At 36.0% G+C, this 18,501-nt stretch overlaps 1 protein-coding gene and 1 non-coding gene across 2 annotated transcripts; one reads left to right on the top strand and one right to left on the bottom strand.

Annotated features, from left to right (window-relative positions):
* Nucleotides 1–1,416: 1,416 nt before the first annotated feature.
* Nucleotides 1,417–1,511, top strand: LOC116249424 (small nucleolar RNA Z103). The gene has a single exon (XR_004171189.1). It is a non-coding gene; the product is annotated as a small nucleolar RNA Z103 (small nucleolar RNA).
* A 3,314-nt stretch (nt 1,512–4,825) lies between these two features.
* Nucleotides 4,826–18,037, bottom strand: LOC116246765 (protein SET DOMAIN GROUP 40). Its single transcript, XM_031618628.2, has 6 exons — nt 17,818–18,037; nt 17,488–17,638; nt 6,648–6,779; nt 6,312–6,452; nt 5,995–6,207; nt 4,826–5,605 (listed from the first exon to the last, which is right to left on the bottom strand). Exons 1-6 carry the CDS (start codon nt 17,952–17,954, stop codon nt 4,967–4,969), a joined length of 1,413 nt encoding a protein of 470 aa, XP_031474488.1. The 5' UTR covers nt 17,955–18,037; the 3' UTR covers nt 4,826–4,966.
* Nucleotides 18,038–18,501: the final 464 nt, after the last annotated feature.

The raw sequence follows: 18,501 nt of genomic DNA, 5'->3' as shown, positions 1-18,501 counted from the left end.
TCCCCATTTTATTATACGTTGCTGGAAAGCTGGAAGGTTGAATCTTATTCTCTGCTCCTATTCTTAGCTTAGAAGGCTCCATGGACCCCGGCCAGGTCTAAGTTTTATATTTTATATTATATTATATTATATTATATTATATTATATATATATATATATATATATATATATATATATATATATATATATATATATATATATATGCCTTGGCACATCTAGCAATCGGCTCACTTAAAAATTTTTGTGCATGGTTGATGATTCTCTTAAAAATTTTTCATGTTTGGTTTAGAAACTGTTCATGTATCACACATCATTACAAACTCTTGGCACGTTGTTAAGGGTTTTGAAAATGTTAAAAGATGAAACATTAAGGATTTCAAATATGGATGAACATTAAACCAAGTACCCGACGATTATAAAATTGATAGTCAGACCTTGCCGGATAACTAAACGGGCTGAGCTTAGGCCGCTGATAAAAACTTTGGATAAAAACTTTGGGCCAATCCGGGCTCAACCTTGTAGAGCGTTGAACCAACCCACCCCAGCCTTACCTTATGCCTAAGTTTGACATTTATTTATAACTATGGGGTAGGAGCCAGCAGCCTACTTTATCGTCGTCGTTTTGTTATTTTAATTTAGTGTAAATACTCAATTTGAATCAGAAAACAGGGATGGTCATACCTTTCTTTTCAAAAAAAGACAAGGCGGAACAGTTTGAAACTCCATATTTCGCAATATAACTGACGGAGCCTCGACCAGTCGACCTGGCAGTTATTCGCAAAAGATAGGTGGGGTTTACAAAATTGTGAAATATGAAGCCCGGTTTTCAAGATTATGGCGGAAAGGTGGAGGACTGAAATGGAAGTTTTGACAGAAAAGGAAAGGGCTGAAGGCGGCCTCCCCCACGCAACGCACGGATCAGAAGGCCAGTGGTCGTTGCCACGTGGAACGATAGTGCCCGTCGGATCGTAATGCGGGAAGTCTAGGGTTTCTGGGAGCTCGCCTATTTAAGCGGTCGGCCTTTACCCTCCTCCACGTCCAAATCATCTCTCTCTCTCTCTTTCTTTCTTTCCTGTTTGCTTTCAGAGGTTTTGCTGTGGTTTCTTTCCTATGCGATAGTCTAATGTATCTTCGCATAAGGAGACACCTCTCCATCTCTCTCTCCCTCTTTTTGGGTTTTAGGGTTTTTTGTTGTTGGGTTTCTTTCCTATGCAATAGTCTAATGGCTCTTTGCGTAAAGGAGATCTCTTCTCTCTCTCTTTCTCTGACGACCGAGGGAGGGAAGCACGGACTCTGGTGCACCGTCGCAAGATGTTTTCTGTTCTCTCTCTATCTCTCTCTCTCTCCCCTCTCTCTTTGTGGGATGGCGCTGGGAGATGTATTTTTTGTGGTCGTGTTAATGGTTGTTGGCTGTGTGTGGAAATGAGGAGACTTTCCCCAAATGATCGACTATGATTCAAACTGTGCTATCTCTTCTCCTTCGGGAGATATAAGCCAGGTTTCTGATCCACACTTTAGTTTTCTATATTCTTTGGTGGTGGTTTAAAGGGATTTGTTTGAGTTTTAGTTGATGGACTAGCTTTTCAATCCGTTTCTAGAAACATTATCTCGTTTTCTAATTCAGTTTTCTCGGTCTTTTTGTTTTTCTTGTCCTGGAGCGATAAATTTTACCCGGGAGGTTTCTAGGAAACCTTTCATTTCATAATTGCTTTCTTTGAGCACTTATACGGAATGTATTATCACTGATAGGAGATGGAGAGGGAGTAGGAGCATGCGATTGTTTCATTCAAGAACCTAGAAAGGAGTCGCCCTAGTAATCATGGGTCCTCCGTCTTTTTTGTTCTTTCAAAAGCAGATACCTTTGTGATTTCATATGTTCATTTTTTTTTCTGAAAGGATTCTTTTTTTTTTGTTTTCCCATTCTTCTGATGGTAGTTGAATTTCCTCTTCACAATCTAAATTCAGTTTCTTCTTTTCCATGCTTCGAATATATGACATTCTCTATTTCTTAACCCTGGCTGTGAGACGGCGGATAAATTTCTCCCTTTTTCACAAAGGAAAACAATTAAATTTTTGGGGCAAATGGGATTTTGTCAGACAAATGGGAATCAAGTATCACAAAATTAAACGAATGAATCATACGAGACGCCAAATCTTCAGAAAATATGGACAAGAAATTGAGGTTTTATTTCATGGTTGAATACGTCCGTTTTTAAGTCTTACAAGTATCAACCACAGGACTCCATTGGTTACGTTTTGGTGACTACTTCACACATTTCTCATCTGTAGATTTGAATTAATGCTACAAGTTACACAAGCGTACTAGAACGAAGAAAACAAATGAAAATTTACATTGGTCCTCCCAACGTTTGGCTAATAGCAGACTCTTGACTTTGTATGATCACAAATACGTCCTTAATTTTTTTGTAAAATTCACACTAAAATATATAACTAATTCACGGATTTAACCCTTTGTGGAAAACTAATTTTTTTTTTAAAAAAAAAATCCTACCCCCAAACAGTGCCCAAACCGGCGACGGCGGCGTCTTTCCCAACTCTCTTCCCCACTATCGTCTTCTAAAACATCTTGCAGAAGCCGCTCGTAGATCTTCCGTTTTAGAAGGAAGTCGATGCAAAATCGATATACACTGATTAGCAAGTATTAAACCACCAAGAATCAATAAGAATTACGCCGGCAAAACTTGAAACCGTCGCCGGCGTCATTTCTTCAACTACAGAGAAAAGCAACTTAAGAGTTGAAATTTTTAAGTGAAATCAGCAAGAAATTTCACAGGACTTGATTGCAAACCACTCTAGGTACCTTGAATGAAAGTAATTCCCCTGAATCGACACAAAAATATATGGCGATCGAAAGATTTCGGGTAAACTCAATAAATCCGATGCCACAGCAGCCAGACAATGACCTCAAATAGTCGGTAAAAGATGTGAAGCAAATATTACAATAGAACGAAGATATGATTTCTTTCTCCTTTTAAAACATATGCGTCATTTTTGTTTATCTTGTGCATTTTCCGCTTGTTTCTTAATGAGCGTTTCACATAATGTTGCCAATTCATATGTTCATTTTTGTTGATTTTAAATTGTAAACCTTGACAACTGAATGTCACCTGGTGAAAGTTTTCAGTGTAAAATGGTTATTGAGTAGGGAAACCATAGTATGTTTTATTATCAATGGTGCAAAAATTTTAAGAATGAAATCATGATAAGAAATCCAATGTCAATTTCATATTTAAAGAACAACAAACCTTAATCAACAACAAGAGAACATTTGATTAGAACAATGTATTCTTGGAACATATGTTCTGAAAACACAGTCTTCTTGTTTTAAGAAACATAGGGTGATTATGAATGTTTTTTTTTCATGCCACCCCCCACATTTCTCCCTCTTTCATCCTCTTAAGGTCCAGGGTTGCTTTGGTGTTTTTAGGTAGGCCTTCTACTATGCACTATTTACATATGGGGCCTCCATTTTAGCACGCAGAGATTAAAACGGAGAGTGCCTGCCCACTAGGCCCCACCCTGGCTATGTTCTTTAAAACCAGAACATGATGATTTTAAATGTCTTGCAACTTCCTCATTGTTATTTGTTTTGTACAACCCTCATAATTGTTAGTTTAGACTTGTCTTTGGAAGAATTTGTGATCCGTAATCCATAAACATGATACTTGGAACAAACCATTTCGTGATATTTTTTTAACAAGCATGAAAATAAGGGCATCCACCAGCTTAAACATGAATTTGTTTAAAACACAAAATCATGAATAAGACTCCCTCTTTCCACATGCGCAGATGTACCATTTGCGCTAGTAATGAACTGACAGGAGCTTCTACATTAGTTTCAGCACATACGGATAACACCTTTAGTACAGTATAAGTTAGCTCCTCCACAATGTTGACGATGTGCTTCTGCTTTTGTAGATGTTCGAAAAGATTTTGCTAGGTAATCTACAAATTACTTTCAGTACATTCGGATAGCACCTCCAGTACAGTGTAGTTAGCTCCTCCACAATGTTGATGATGTGCTTCCAGATATCAAAGTTATTTGCCAGGCAATCTACAAATTGTACAGCACACTTTGCCTGTGAAAATATACCACGCCAAATGAATATGCCTCCAAGCATGCTAGATACATATTTTTGGTCAATTTTCCTGTATAGTCTTGGAACTACAGACCACGATAATGGATTGAAATGCCTCACTTATAATAATATTACATGGTCGTTACAATTAATTCCCAGGGACATGCAATTGTGGTAACATGTCCACGAAGTTATTTTGCTATGGTATAATTTTTTGATGATGTTTGAAAGATTCATTGGATATAAAATGCAGAACAAACTATTTTCTTTGATAGAAAAGGATATATTACTCTTTAATACCAAAGTTTTCCAAACAAAGAACGGAGCCTACACAACGTGCGTTCATGTCCAAGTACCCATGTGGCAGAGCTTCATTTTAGAAGCAAGAGCTTCATTTCAGACGCTTCTATGTGACTCTAAGTGCGGTGGCTTTTGGTGGTTGGTAAATGCAATTCTTCAGCCTGCTTCACAAAAGGTTAACGAGATCTTAAGATAATAGGGGACAAGATCCAACGGCAGCAGAGGAAAGAAAGGTTGAAAGGAACTTTTTTAGATAAAAAATTTTGGTGCAGTGGGGCAGGCGTGGCTGTCATTGAACACCATTGTTCAACTCTTATGAGCATTGCTCTTTTTCTGCAATCAAAGGGCGTATACAGAAGGGGTTTTGCGTGGTTCTCGGAAGAGCTAACCTCTGAAAAAGAAGGAAGAAGGAAAAATAGTTCTCATAAAAGAGAAAGGGGAGGATGCATTGGCAAGAACTTCTTACAGTCAAACACGCTACCGGCCACTGAATCTTTTCATCCTTCCTAAAACTTTGCACTAGACTTGCAGTACTTTGTGAATCAAATACAACCAGATGACACTCGTCATGTAGCGGGTTCATTGATGTCTGAAACAAGATGTTCAATCGTTTCAGAGCAATGTCTTATACAACTATGGAGAATTTTTTTATAGCCTAATCTCCATTGAACTGCAAGTTTCCATCTTCCCAGTGACCTTTCCGCTCTCTTGGGCCAGGGAAGCTCAAGTATGTGTTCCTTTTTTAAATCATGCGTCTGTAAGAATGCATTCAGTTGATCGGTGACAACCATGTCCTTATTAGAATGCAGATGACTATACAAAAAATCACTATGAATATTTTCTACTGCTTCCAGTAATAAGCAGTCTTCCTCCATTGATGAAGGCAGTTTGGACAGAAGATCCTCACATAGCTTCGACAAACTCTTCATCACAGCAATCTCATTAACTACAGACAGCATGAGTCCAGCATGGGCAAGATGCCCAACTGCCTTCCTCTGATTTGGAGGGATGATGGACAACCGCATAGCACAAAGCAATGCAAATGATGGTTTGCCATCTGATTGAATATGAAGAGCCTCCCTTGTCCATGATAGTTTTCCACTCTGATATTGAATCAACACTTTATCATTTGGATTGTGCTTCAACAGAAATCCATAATGTTCCAGGAGTTCAAGATTGCTGTATGTCCCATAACGCAAGAGAACCTGCAAGATTACAGTTCACAAGTTACATTGAGTTGCTTCAGGAACTCATCTGGTTCACAGCACTGGATCAAGAAACTGACTTTGAACTATTGAAACTTCTAAACGAAACAGCTAAATAAAACCCTGTTATGGTTTATCAGCAATAATTATCATTCATAACACCGCAAGAATCCTTTCAACCAATGTATAATGCACCAAAAAACTGAAAGGCAGCATGAGGAATTTGATACAGAGTATCTATAGCAAGAGATACTCTACCATTCTGTGTGACATTCAGAAAAATCACCCTAGTAGAAGTTTCCCTTATACTGGAAAGGTTTAAGACCTAAACAAATTCTTTAGACTACTATATATAGGTACATGAAAGTCAAGTAGAATTCAGCATATACCTGCTCTCCTCGACTATAACTTTGCCTTGCATAGAAGCAATATGCATTTCTATCTTCTTCACACCCACCATCGGTTAATCTATTGAAATCCTCATTCACTTCATTGTCCAAGGTTGGTGCATCTATTCCAGGCGCTTCATAATTGAAAAGATCACCCACAGGGCATAGACATCCTGCTTTGTCCCATGGTATATGCAGTGTCCGAGAGGAAATCTTTCAAGACAATATAACAAAGAGTTATCAAGGATGAGCTAGTACAAAATGGCAACATAAAAAGGTTAATTGCCGTATCTAAATGGGAGGAGTCACCGACTCACAGTAGCAAAAGCCCAAAGCCATGATCTGAACGTCAAAAATTGAGGCCTTAGACTGATGTCTTCCATGAGCCTTTTGGCTTCTTTCCAGTCATATTGGACCTTTGAGACTGCTTGCTTTGAAGCATAGATAGCATCATCAACCTAACAACAGATAAAGATGATAAATTTTCTGCCACCATAAACATCAATTTAATAAGTGTAAGCAAATTAAAGAGGATAATCCTCCATGCTTTCATAGGAGGACATGAATGCAACCACTAATATGTAAGGATTCATTGGAAAGAAAGAAGGGAAAAATAAGTTGAAAAAAATTCATACAGCCATGTAAAACCTAACCTGAAATGCCTGCACCTCAAACTGACCGAAGTTTACTAAGAGGTCATAAGAGCGGGGCAGCTGGATCAAATACGGGTACCACTGTGAGTCTCTCCCTTTACATACCTCGGACAGTAAACATACAGCTAACACCTACAGCAGAATTCAATTGCAGAATACTGTCATTGAACTATTGTCACAAGAAACACATCTTATTTGCAAAAACGCAAAAAATGTTAATCAGCCAAAGAAAAGGAAAAAAACACATATAATGCCAAAATGAAGAAAAGCGCATATTATTCACATTTTTTTGCATTTTATTTATGTTTTTTCCTTTTTATGTTCTTTTCATGTTTTTTTACTTTTTTTAATTACCAGATTCTTATTTTCACATTTTATTTTAAAATTTTTAACTTTTAAAAACTTGCCAAAATTTTCAACTTTGCCATATTATACCAGGAAAAATACTTATTGTGTTATACCCAAACAAAGACTTGTATGCATAGCAAGGTTACAAGACTTGTATGCACCCTACGTCACATGGGCACGGGTAGGGGTGCTGGTAGCGGTACCAGTACGGAGTATTTTCAAAAAGCTTGGGTACAGAGTTACATAGATATATATCATGAATAAACTTTAAATTCTTATATATATATATATATATATAAGAATTTAAAGTTTATTCATGATAGCAATTGGTATTACAGTCTTATAGATCATAATACCAATTGCTATCATGCTATGTTCTTTAACAACACAATATGCAATATGCAGCAGGGTATAGCATATAAATTTAAAAGACAAAAGCACACAAGATATAGGTGGTAAAAAAAAGCCCTAATTTCAGGATAGAAAAGGACTCGTACAAAACTGGATAGATATGGTCATACTTTGCATCGGCCATACCCGGTAAGTGTTGACCAATGTCTGACACGTGTCCTAGGCCATACCGATACCCGTACCAGTGTCGTACTCGCTGGACATGAGTGTTAGAATGTATGTATCCCGCTTTATATATATATATATATTAGGGTATTTAGGTTGTTTATGTAATTTTTCCTTTCTTTATGTATTTTTCTTATTCTGTATTTTCTGATTTCTGCTTTTACCCTTTTATTTTTAACCTATTGACTAGAGGAGGACTAGTCCCAACGGCTAGATTTCTAGCCGTTGGAACTAGACTAGATCTGTCTCCTCCTTGTGTATTCTCCTCTATAAATAGTGTAGCTGCTCTCTTGTTTAGTTGGGGCTTTTAGGTTTGTTCTTGTGTATCCATTTGAGATCAATATATGTCTATTTCTCCTCTAGTTTGAGGTTTGGTTTGTGTGACTTATTGAAGCAGCTGGAATCTTCAAGAGTGTATCTCTTGAAGTATTTTTATCTCCAAGTTTGTGCTTGGTTTTTATGGTATCAGAGCCGTGGTTTGGCTCTTCGATTTGTTGATTTTCAAATCTTGAAGAATCAGTTTGTGCTGCTTTTTGGAGCTGTGAAGTACACCAACTGTTCGACGAAAGTGTTGGCTGCGGTTTTGCACAAAAGGTGCTGCTTTCTTGCTAGCCCTTGGCTGCTGTGCTTGTGGCTGTTTTCCTATTGTTGCTAAGATCTTTTTCTCTTCACGTGGCAGCAAGCTTCTCTAAAAATTATAAGTAGATTATCTTTGTTGAACGTGCTTAATGGATGACAAAGTTTCCTCTCTTTCATTTCCTAAACTTTCATCAACAAACTATATCCAATGGGCTAGAAGCCTAGAACTATGAAGCAATTCATTCGTAGTAAAAGCCTTTGGGGACTAGTTGATGAGACAAAAATTAAACCTCAATTAGTTTTGACTAAAGTTGTTGATGGAAGGGCTGTGGAATTAGATGGAATGGAAAAAGAAAAAATTGTGGCTGAGTACAATAAGAAGTGGGAAAAATAGAATGTAGGTCATCACAAGATTATCACATGGATAGTAACTTGTGTTGACAATGCTACTAGTGGGCAAATTGCAAAATTAAATTTGCCCAAGAGACATGGGAACACCTAAAGAAAACTCATATAACAAGAGATGTTGCTTATATGCACAATATCCAACTCAAGATTCACAACCTCCAACAAAGAGATAGATTCATTAAAGACTATGTGGCTGAAATGGATCAATTGTATGATGAGTTGAGCATTTTTGCACCACATTGGGTTGATGTACAAGATATTATTCTTAGGGAGAAGCAAATCCAACGTGATAAATTATAAGTTTGTCATTGGTCTAAGACCCGAATTTGATGGTGTGAAAACTTCCTTGATTCACCGCTCTAAAACACCATCTATGAATGAAACTATTGCTGAACTTCAAATGGAAGAGAATTGACTTTGCCTTGATAGAGAAAAAACAAACAATGTTCTTGTTACATCTAGGCCGGGGCCTACTTAAAGCCTTACTAACCTCCACATTTCAACCGAACAAATAAAGGAGGAAGAAGGAGAATTATTTGTTATCATCATCAAGAAAAATGACATATGAAACCCAAATGTCCAAAGCTAAGAATTTTTGACAAGAGGAGTAATGTGGATGCTCCCATCCAAGAAGAAAAGAAAGAATCAAGTTTCTTTCAACTTGATCAACTCATAAGCGCTCTCCAACCAAAACTCGTTGAAGTCATTCAACCTTTGCTTAAGGAAAGAGGCACACCTTCAACATTGGGAGCTATCATTGCGTCTACTTCTTCAAGTAAGTCTTTTTGGATTATAGATTCAGGTGCATCTTTACATATGACTCCTTATGGATCCCTTCTCACCGAATGCATTGAAAATGATGTATATTCCTTTGTGAAAACGGCTGATGGAACTCCTTTTGAAATTGACTTTATTGGAAATCTTGATCAAACATTTGAATCCAAAATTTTAAAAGTACCTCAAGTAAGATGTATTCTTAAATTGAACTTGAATTTATTGTCCGTTTCACAAATAACTGACCTTCATTTTGATATAGTTTTCTCACAATATAAATGCTTGATACAGGACCATTTATCCAAGAAGACTATTGGAGAAGGTTTTAAAACAAACAATCTCTACTACATTGAATTTTTGGACCTTTCAAGACCCTCATGCAATACTGTCAAAGAATGTGATATCCAAACTTGGCACCAAAGACTTGGACATTCAAATTCAGAGAAAATGTCTCATCTTTCCTTCTTGGAAAAACAATGTCAAAAAATTTTTTGTTGTAATGATTGTATCAAGGCAAAAATGAAGGCCTTACCTTTTGATAATAGAAATTTTGTTGCCCAAATGCCTTTTGAATTGATGTATTTGGATGTGTAGGGACCCATTCCTATTATGTCTAAAGGAGGATTATTGTATTATGTGATCTTCATTGATGATTTCTCTAAACATACTTGGGTTTACTTTCTCAAACACCAATTGGAGGTATTTGCAAACTTCAAGAATTTCTATAACATGATTAAAACCCAATTTGACACCAACATTAAAATCCTTAGAAGTGATTCGAGAAGAGAATTTACTTCAAATGAATTTGAATAATTTCTAAAAGATAAAGGCATCGTACATCAAAAATCTTGCCCAAAGACTCCACAACAAAATGGAGTGACTGAAGGACAACATAGGCACATTATTGAAACTACAAGAGCACTTATTTTATCTAAAAAATATTCCTAAAAATTTTTGGGCTGAAGCTGTTTTGACATCAACCTACTTGATTAATAGAATGCCTACCAAAATTTTGAAACATATTTCTCCATTTGAAAAATTATACATATTAAGCCAAATTACAATAAATTTAAACTTTTTGGGTGTAAATGTTTTGTTTTAAGTAACAAAGATGATAAACTTTCCTCAAAAGCTATTACTTGTGTGTTCATTGGATACTCGGAAACACAAAAGGGTTATAGATGTTATGATATTGAAAGAGATAAAGTCTATGTTACTAGAAATGTGATCTTTTTAGAAGATGAAGATGGTTTTAAAAGTGAGCCCAACCAACTAGAAAATTATGCTTTTCTACGGATTGATTTTGATGATGATGATGATTCCAATGATGAGAAACAAGTTGAAAAAATTGAAGAAGGTAGTTCTACGAATATCGATCCTCCAAGAGATATTATTGTTTATAGAAGAAGAAGTCATGCAACTCAAGAAACTAATCAATCCAATCCTAGAAGGTCCCAAAGGCATATTAGGCCTCCCTAAAGATTTATTTCATACGAGTCTTTTTCTCTTAAATATCAAGCTTGTCGTATGGCACATCATTCTTTTCATGAGCCTTCATCTTGCCTTGAGGCTAAGGAAGATCCAAATTGGATTGAAGCCATGAATCATGAGCTTAAAGCCCTCGAAAGTAATGAGACTTGGAAATTTGTTTCTCTAACTATAGGAAAAAAGACCATAGATGTAGATGGATCTATAAAGTCGAAACTAGAAGTGATGAGATATTAAGAAGATATAAGGCTAGACATGTCGCTAAGGACTATGCCCAAGAATATGGAATTGATTTATGAAGAAACTTTTGTTCTACTTGCTCGTATGACCTCTGTTAGAACTCGTATTACCATTGCTTCAACTAAACAATGGTCCATTTTTCAAATGGATGTTAAAAATGTTTTTCTAAATGGCAAGTTAAATGAAGAAGTTTTCATGAGCGCCCTTCCTGGTCTTGACCTACTTCAGGACAAAGTGTTACGACTTAAGAAAGCTCTTTATGGTTTAAAACAAGCTCTCAAGGCTTGGTTTGACAAAATTTAGTAGTGTTATATTTGATCAAGGTTTTCAATCTTGCTATTCAGACACTGCCATGTTTGTGTTTCTGTATGTATAATTGTTTTGTTGTTGTATGTTGATGATATGGTAATTACTGGCAATGATGACAAAGGAATCATAGAGATCAAATAATTTTTTAATGATTGCTTTCCAACGACTGATTTAGGAAGACTAATATATTTCCTTGGAATTGAAGTTGCCTATAGCAAAAGAGGCTATTTGTTTTCACAAATGAAATTTGCTAGTGAATTTATATACAGAGCATGTATTTCAGACATCAAAATTGCAGACACTCCAGAAGCTTTAGGAGTAAAAATGAAGATTGATGATTGAGAGATATTAGAGAACCCTACTCCTTTTCAACCAATTATTGGTGTTCTCTCTTATTTCTCTATCACCAGACCAGATATTGCTCATGTGGTTCATGTTATAAGTCAAATCTAACAAAGACTCACTTCAATACACATGGGAGCGACAATGCGAATTGTGCATTATGTGAAGAACACAATCAACAAAGGAATTTTCTTGTCTTCTTCTTCTACATTAGAATTAGTTGCTTATACAAATGCTGATTGTGGTGAAGATCCCAATAATAGGCACTCCATCACTGGTTTTTGTGTGTTTTTAGGTAATTCATTAATTTTCTGGCGATGCAAAAAACAAAACAAGGTGTCTCTATCATCAACTGAAGTTGAATATCGAGCTATGATATCTACAACAATGAAAACTTTGTGGCTCAAAAGTTTATTGAAAGATATGGGAATTCATCTCGCGGATCCTGTCAAGCTTTGTTGTGACAACAAGAATGCAATTTATATTGCTAGTAATCACACATTTCATGAAAGTACAAAGCATATATAGATGGACTGTCATTATGTTCGTGAAGAGTTTCTTCAGAAAAACATTGATCTCTCCTATGTTCCATCTGAATATCAACTAAGAGATTTTTTACCAAGGCTCTTGCTGCTGCTAGGTTTCAATTTCTTCTTGGCAAACTTTCGGTCATTACACCGTAAGTTTGAAAGGGGGTGTTAGAATGTATGTATCCCGATCTATATATATATATATATATATATATATATATATATATATATATATATATATATATATATATATAGACAAATACCTAATATTAGGGTACTTAGGTTGTTTATGTAATTTTTCCTTTCTTTATGTATTTTTCTTATTCTGTATTTTCTGATTTCTGCTTTTACCATTTTATTTTTAACCTATTGACTACAGGAGGACTAGTCCCAACGACTAGATTTCTAGCCATTGGAACTAATCCAATGACTAGATCTTTCTCCTCCTTGTGTATTCTCCTCTATAAATAGTGTAGCTGCTCTCTTGTTTAGTTGGGGCTTTTAGGCATGTTCTTGTGTAACCATTTGAGATCAATATAAGTTTATTTCTCCTCTAGTTTGAGGTTTGGTTTGTGTGTCTTATTAAAGCAACCGGAATCTTCAAGAGTGTATCTCTTGAAGTATTTTTATCTCCAAGTTTGTGCCTGGTTTTCAATGAGTACTACGCTATTTTAGTCAGTGTTGTACGTACTTATCGTATCGTCTTACATCACCTGTATCGTAAACAGGTGGTGCATTGTGCTTGTAAAGCATGCATCGTGTGATACAAACACCGTACCATATGATACAGTGTGATAGGCTCCGTATTGCACGATACAGGTTGATTTCGAAAAAGGGAGTCCCGACCCCCCTTTTTCACATTTCCTTTTTAAAAACCCGCCCCTTCTTCATTTCTAACCCTAGAGATTGTGCCACCTTGGAGGGAAACAATCGATTTTCACCGTGAAATCATCAATTTTCATCGTGAAATCTCGATTAAACTGTGGATTTATGCAGGGGTGGCTGATTCAACGTTGGGAGGAAAGGGGTTTTTTTTATTTCTTCTCCATAAGGTATGAAATTCTTGTTTTTACCATACATTCATATATTTTTACCGTAGTTTGAAAGATTTCGATTGTTTTTTGTTAAGTTTACCATAGGTTTTTGTTTGTGTGAAGATATGGCATCGTCTAATCCCACATGGTAGTGGTGCGAAAGGGTGAAGGAGAATGACCAATTAAGAATCAAATGTAGCTTTTGTGAGAGAGAACACATTTTCAGCAGGGATTATTAGAATGAAACACCATTTCGCATTAGCTCCATGCGTTGGAAGATCAGACAAACCTTTGCCTCCATTTACGCGTTAGCAATGTTTAGATATACTTAATGTTTTACATCAAAAGAAGGTACAAAAACAAATGGAAGAGGATGAAGGCTATAATGAGCCTTGGGAAGATAAAGAAGAAGAAGAGGCTGATGAAAACGTTGAACATGATGAATATGACATCAGTTTAAGAACAGACGTGGAGAGCTCAAGAGGTAAAGGGAAAGGAATCATGTATGAAGGAGGTCGATCTGGCCCATCTGGAAGGAAGAGAATAGGTGCACCAGATAATAGGCGTGGTCATCAACCTAATGGTAGAGTTTCTAGTGGTAGGTCTGGTGTTGGTTCTATTAGGAATTTTTTCTCTTCTTATATTAGCTCAGGTTGCCAGACCCAAATTTGTACTGCTATGACATCCAAAGATATGTTACATCCGGCACAACTAATGGTAGGGAAATGGTTGTATGATGCATGTATTCCCTTTAATGCAGCTAATTCTTTTCAGTTCCAGGCCATGATAGATGCAATTGTTTCTATAGGCCCCAAATTCAAAATGTCACCATAGCATCAATTGAGGGGCAAAATTCTTGAAGCTACAATGAAAGAAGTAGTGGAACATTGCGATCAGTTGAAATTAAGCTGGAAGGAAACAGGTTGCTCCATTACGTCAAATGGATGGACTGATACATGGTCAAGAACATTTGTGAATTTTCTTGTTTATTGCCCTAAAGGTACAATGTTCTTGAAATCTCTTGAGTTGTTTGATGTTCCTAAGACTGCTGAGTTTTTGTTCAATATTTTTGATAATATCGTACAAGAGGTTGGATCTGCAAACAATGTAACAACTTATTACAAATAATGCTGCAAATTATAGAGATGCATGGGATATGTTATTTCAAAAGTGTATAGAACATTTTATTGGAGTTCATGTGCCGTTGATTGTGTTAATCTAATGCTTCAAGATCTTATTGAGATGTGTGCTATGAAATCAGTTGTTGACCAATGTCAAGAGATTACAAAATTTATCTATAATCATACATATGTATTGAGTTTGATGAGAAAATTTACAAAAAGGAGTTGAAATAATACGACCTGCACAAACTAAATTTGTCATAAATGCATTGACTGTGTAGAGTATAGTGAAACAAAGAACTCTGTTGAGGCAGATGTTCTCTAGAAAAGAATGGGCTACATATCCACGTGCTCCTAAAAGAAAATCTTCTTTAGTTGTGGATATTATATTTAATAACGAATTTTGAGAATCATGTGTGAAGCTATTGAAGTTTTGTGTTCCATTAGTTAAAATTTTCAAGTTAGCTGACTGCGAGGATAGGCCTTTCATAGGGTACTTATATGAGGTTATAGATAAAGCAAAAGAAGCAATTCGAAACAACTTGAAAGAGAAGAAAAAATTATATATGCCCATATGAAAGATTATAGATAAAAGGTGGACTGGACAGGTTCATCAACCTCTTCATGCAGCAGCTTACTGTCTAAATCCTGCACTTAGATTTTCTACTACATTTAAAAAAGATAGAGAAGTCACACATGGTTTGTTAGATTGTGCTAAAGTGTTATGAAAGATTGTAGAGCACAAGATGTTGTACACAATGGTTGGATCTATATGATAATTGTGTAGGAGACATGGGAATAAGCTCCGTCGTTCAACTTTTAATACATAAAAACATCTTGGTATATACATAAAAACTTTTAATTTATTTTGCATTTGTTACCTTTGACTCTTTTTTATTGTTTTAACTTTTTTACATGAGATTTGTTTTATTTTTGTTTAGATTTGTGGTGGAATAGGTTTAGGCATGATTGTCCAAACCTAAGACTTTTTGCAATTAAAGTCCTCAACCAGACATGTAGTGATAGTGGATGTGAAAGGAATTAGAGTGTTTTCCAACATATCCATAGCAAGAAAATGAATAGGCTCGAACATAAAAGGTTGAATGACTTTGTCTTTGTTCGATATAATATGAGGTTGAAACAAAGGTAACACAGCTTAATATTTACATTTGTTTTATAATATGTTTATATATAATTATCTATTAACAAGTTTTCTCTTATTTAACATAGACAATTACAAAAAACATCAGCAAGAAAGCACACATCTTAGTTTGATCCTATCAACTTAGAAAACTTTGAAGATCTAGGACCATGAATTGAGGAAGAAGCAACTACAATATTTAATGATGATGATCTTCAATGCTTCAACCCTGAAGCTGAAGCATCAAAAATTGCTGATGAAGGAGAGTCTACTGGATATGTTGGTGAGGATCTTTAAATTCATGAAGATGAAGATAAAGAAGAAGATGGAGATGAGGATGAGAATGAAGATGATGAAGATTATGAATGAGAGTTGAGAGTGTTTTCATTTTATATGTATCGACATTGAACATTTTCACAATTCCATGATCATCTTGTGATGTAATACATAACATTTAAAACTTGTTTTTTGATGTGTTATCTCATAGACTTACGGAACTTATGACTTATAAATCTATGGTTATGAAATTATGATATACGTTATGTTATATTATGTCCTTGTTGTGCTTTCTAGATTGATATTGTTATGAATTTTGATGTTTATGAATTATGAACCGATGTTTATGAATTATGAACCGCAACTTTATAGCAATAATAAGTCTGTCATTCTGTAAAACATGTTTTTCATGAAGAACATATTATTCTTGATTTTTACTGATTTTTTTCATATTCTTTTCTTTTTTCTTTTTTAAATACAATACAGATACGATACATTACGATATTTTACGATACAACGTATCTTAAAGCTAGACTGATACGGCTTACGATACGCTTTTTACAACATTGATTTTAGTAGTACTCGTATGACATAATATGCACCAATAACCGAGCTCAAATTTTCTAATGAAAAAGGCAACAACAACTGCCAAGTACCACCTCATGAGATTATCATTGCCCATCACATAAGTGAAAAAATCATTTACATCCAAGAGATATGAAATTAATTATATCGCTTAGTGCCCTCCTGTGAGTTCAAAACTTACTAGTAACCTGAATGACAATTTTTTCTTACTGCTTTCAAACCACCAGTAGGCAACTTAGAGCTTTTTACTAGCTCAGATGCTTACTATGCAAGCAATATAAAGGGCTCTATCACATTTCAGCACAATAATTTGAATCCTCACTATTGGTGTCTCAGAATTCCCAAGATATTGATGACAGTCTCTAACTATCAAGAGATTTCAGGTCCTCCAACCATTATCCTTTGCATGTAAAAACTCAATAACATCCACGTAAGCGATATAAATGTAGCCACAATGCTAAACTTTAGCACCTACAAGGATTGTTGAAAATTGACATTATTGTAGAAACAATAACTCAGTTCAGCCAGCATATGAAAATCATAAATGATAATCTACTGCAAGTAAGAAGAAACCTTTTAAGAAATGATATCAACGGCCAGTGAAAGTAAAACATTATGAGATTCATCATGTCCTGCCCCATATTTGGGAATCAGGATCTGACCATTGTCCTGCACCCAAGAAATCAGCATTAACTCGACATTTAAGATTGATTGCTCACACACGATGCAGTAAAAGCTCGCAAAATTATCCTCCCTTACTCCCTAGTCCCTACCCAGATTGAGTGTGATACTCCATTCCCATTAATGGAACAGGCAATAGAGTAGTCACAGGCATTGCTCGTATCCGTGAAGTGAGTTTTGTTGCTTGCATGACACAGACGAACTTTTGCATCTCTCAGATGTTGATGAAACATGTTAACCATTTACAAAACTCAGTTGCTCAAGCATATTCAATATGATCGACGCAGATCTATGGTATATAGCAGAATACAAGACACGAATCAAGAACTGAGCAAGCAAATAACATATTAAAAGAAACAGAAATGATGAACATTAGTTTAACGAGAAGAAGGTGAGAATAATCACCACCTGCGTTGGAGAAAGATGAGGATATCGTTCAACACTTGCTGCTAGGCATTTATCACCCTCCAGTACACTATCTCTGCACATCAAGGCTCTCCGTGGAACTTTCAGAATTGTTTCACCCTTCCTCAACTCACGAGCAGCAGCAAGACCTCTCCTAAAAAGACACCAACATGACATTAACCGAAATTACCCAAAGAAACAGATAACATGAAGACAACCATGTTGAAAAACCGGCGTCTGCTAATCTTTACAAACTTTTAAATTTGACCCTTGGGTTAATTGGGATAGAAGAAGGGCGCCTATATAAGAACAAAGCGAGTTTAGAAAGCATACCCGCCTGCGTCAGGGAAATTGGAAATGCAAAGAGTGTGTCCCAAGCATGAAGAACAGGGAGGGAAGCCTGGAGGAGCGTCGGAGATGCCAACCATCGCTCCCCATCTCAAGAACTCGGCGAGTTCTTGATCTCCCATTTTAAGCCCAAGAACATCGAGAGCCCGGGATGGTCGGACAGGAGGAGGGAAATGAAAGGTCTAATATACTGTTGATAATGGTATGGGCAAAATCTGCCCAAAGGATGAAACTCTTTCTTGTAATCGACTAGTAAAGATCCAAAGTCTAAAGTCGTCAGATCCTGATAAAAACATGTAAAAAAAATCGATTAAATTAAGTAGAGCTAAAAAAAATTAAAGTCTCAAATGTGAAAACCATGGCCGAACTTTCATGTACTTGGTAGACACGCTTCACAAGACAAAACTCAAGACCAAGCACGCAAACTACGATTATCTTCGACCAACTTGCTTGGCTGCTTAATTACTGTAATTGGGCATGCCTCCAAAACATATATAACATGTATAAAGAACTTAAAGCCTATACGTATGGTACACCCATAATATATGTTACATTACATGCTTAAAACTTGCAAGCATGATATTATGAGCAACTTTTATTCATCCTCTGCTCAACTCTGCATAAAAGAAACGAACTAAATGCTGATAGTTGGAGCCTTTCGAACGAATA

This window comes from Nymphaea colorata, chromosome 2 (genome assembly GCF_008831285.2).
Source record: "Nymphaea colorata isolate Beijing-Zhang1983 chromosome 2, ASM883128v2, whole genome shotgun sequence".
NCBI classification, from domain to species: Eukaryota; Viridiplantae; Streptophyta; class Magnoliopsida; order Nymphaeales; family Nymphaeaceae; genus Nymphaea; species Nymphaea colorata.
The sequence above is the reverse complement of the archived record's forward strand: the minus strand, read 5'-3'. Positions and strand labels throughout refer to the sequence as shown.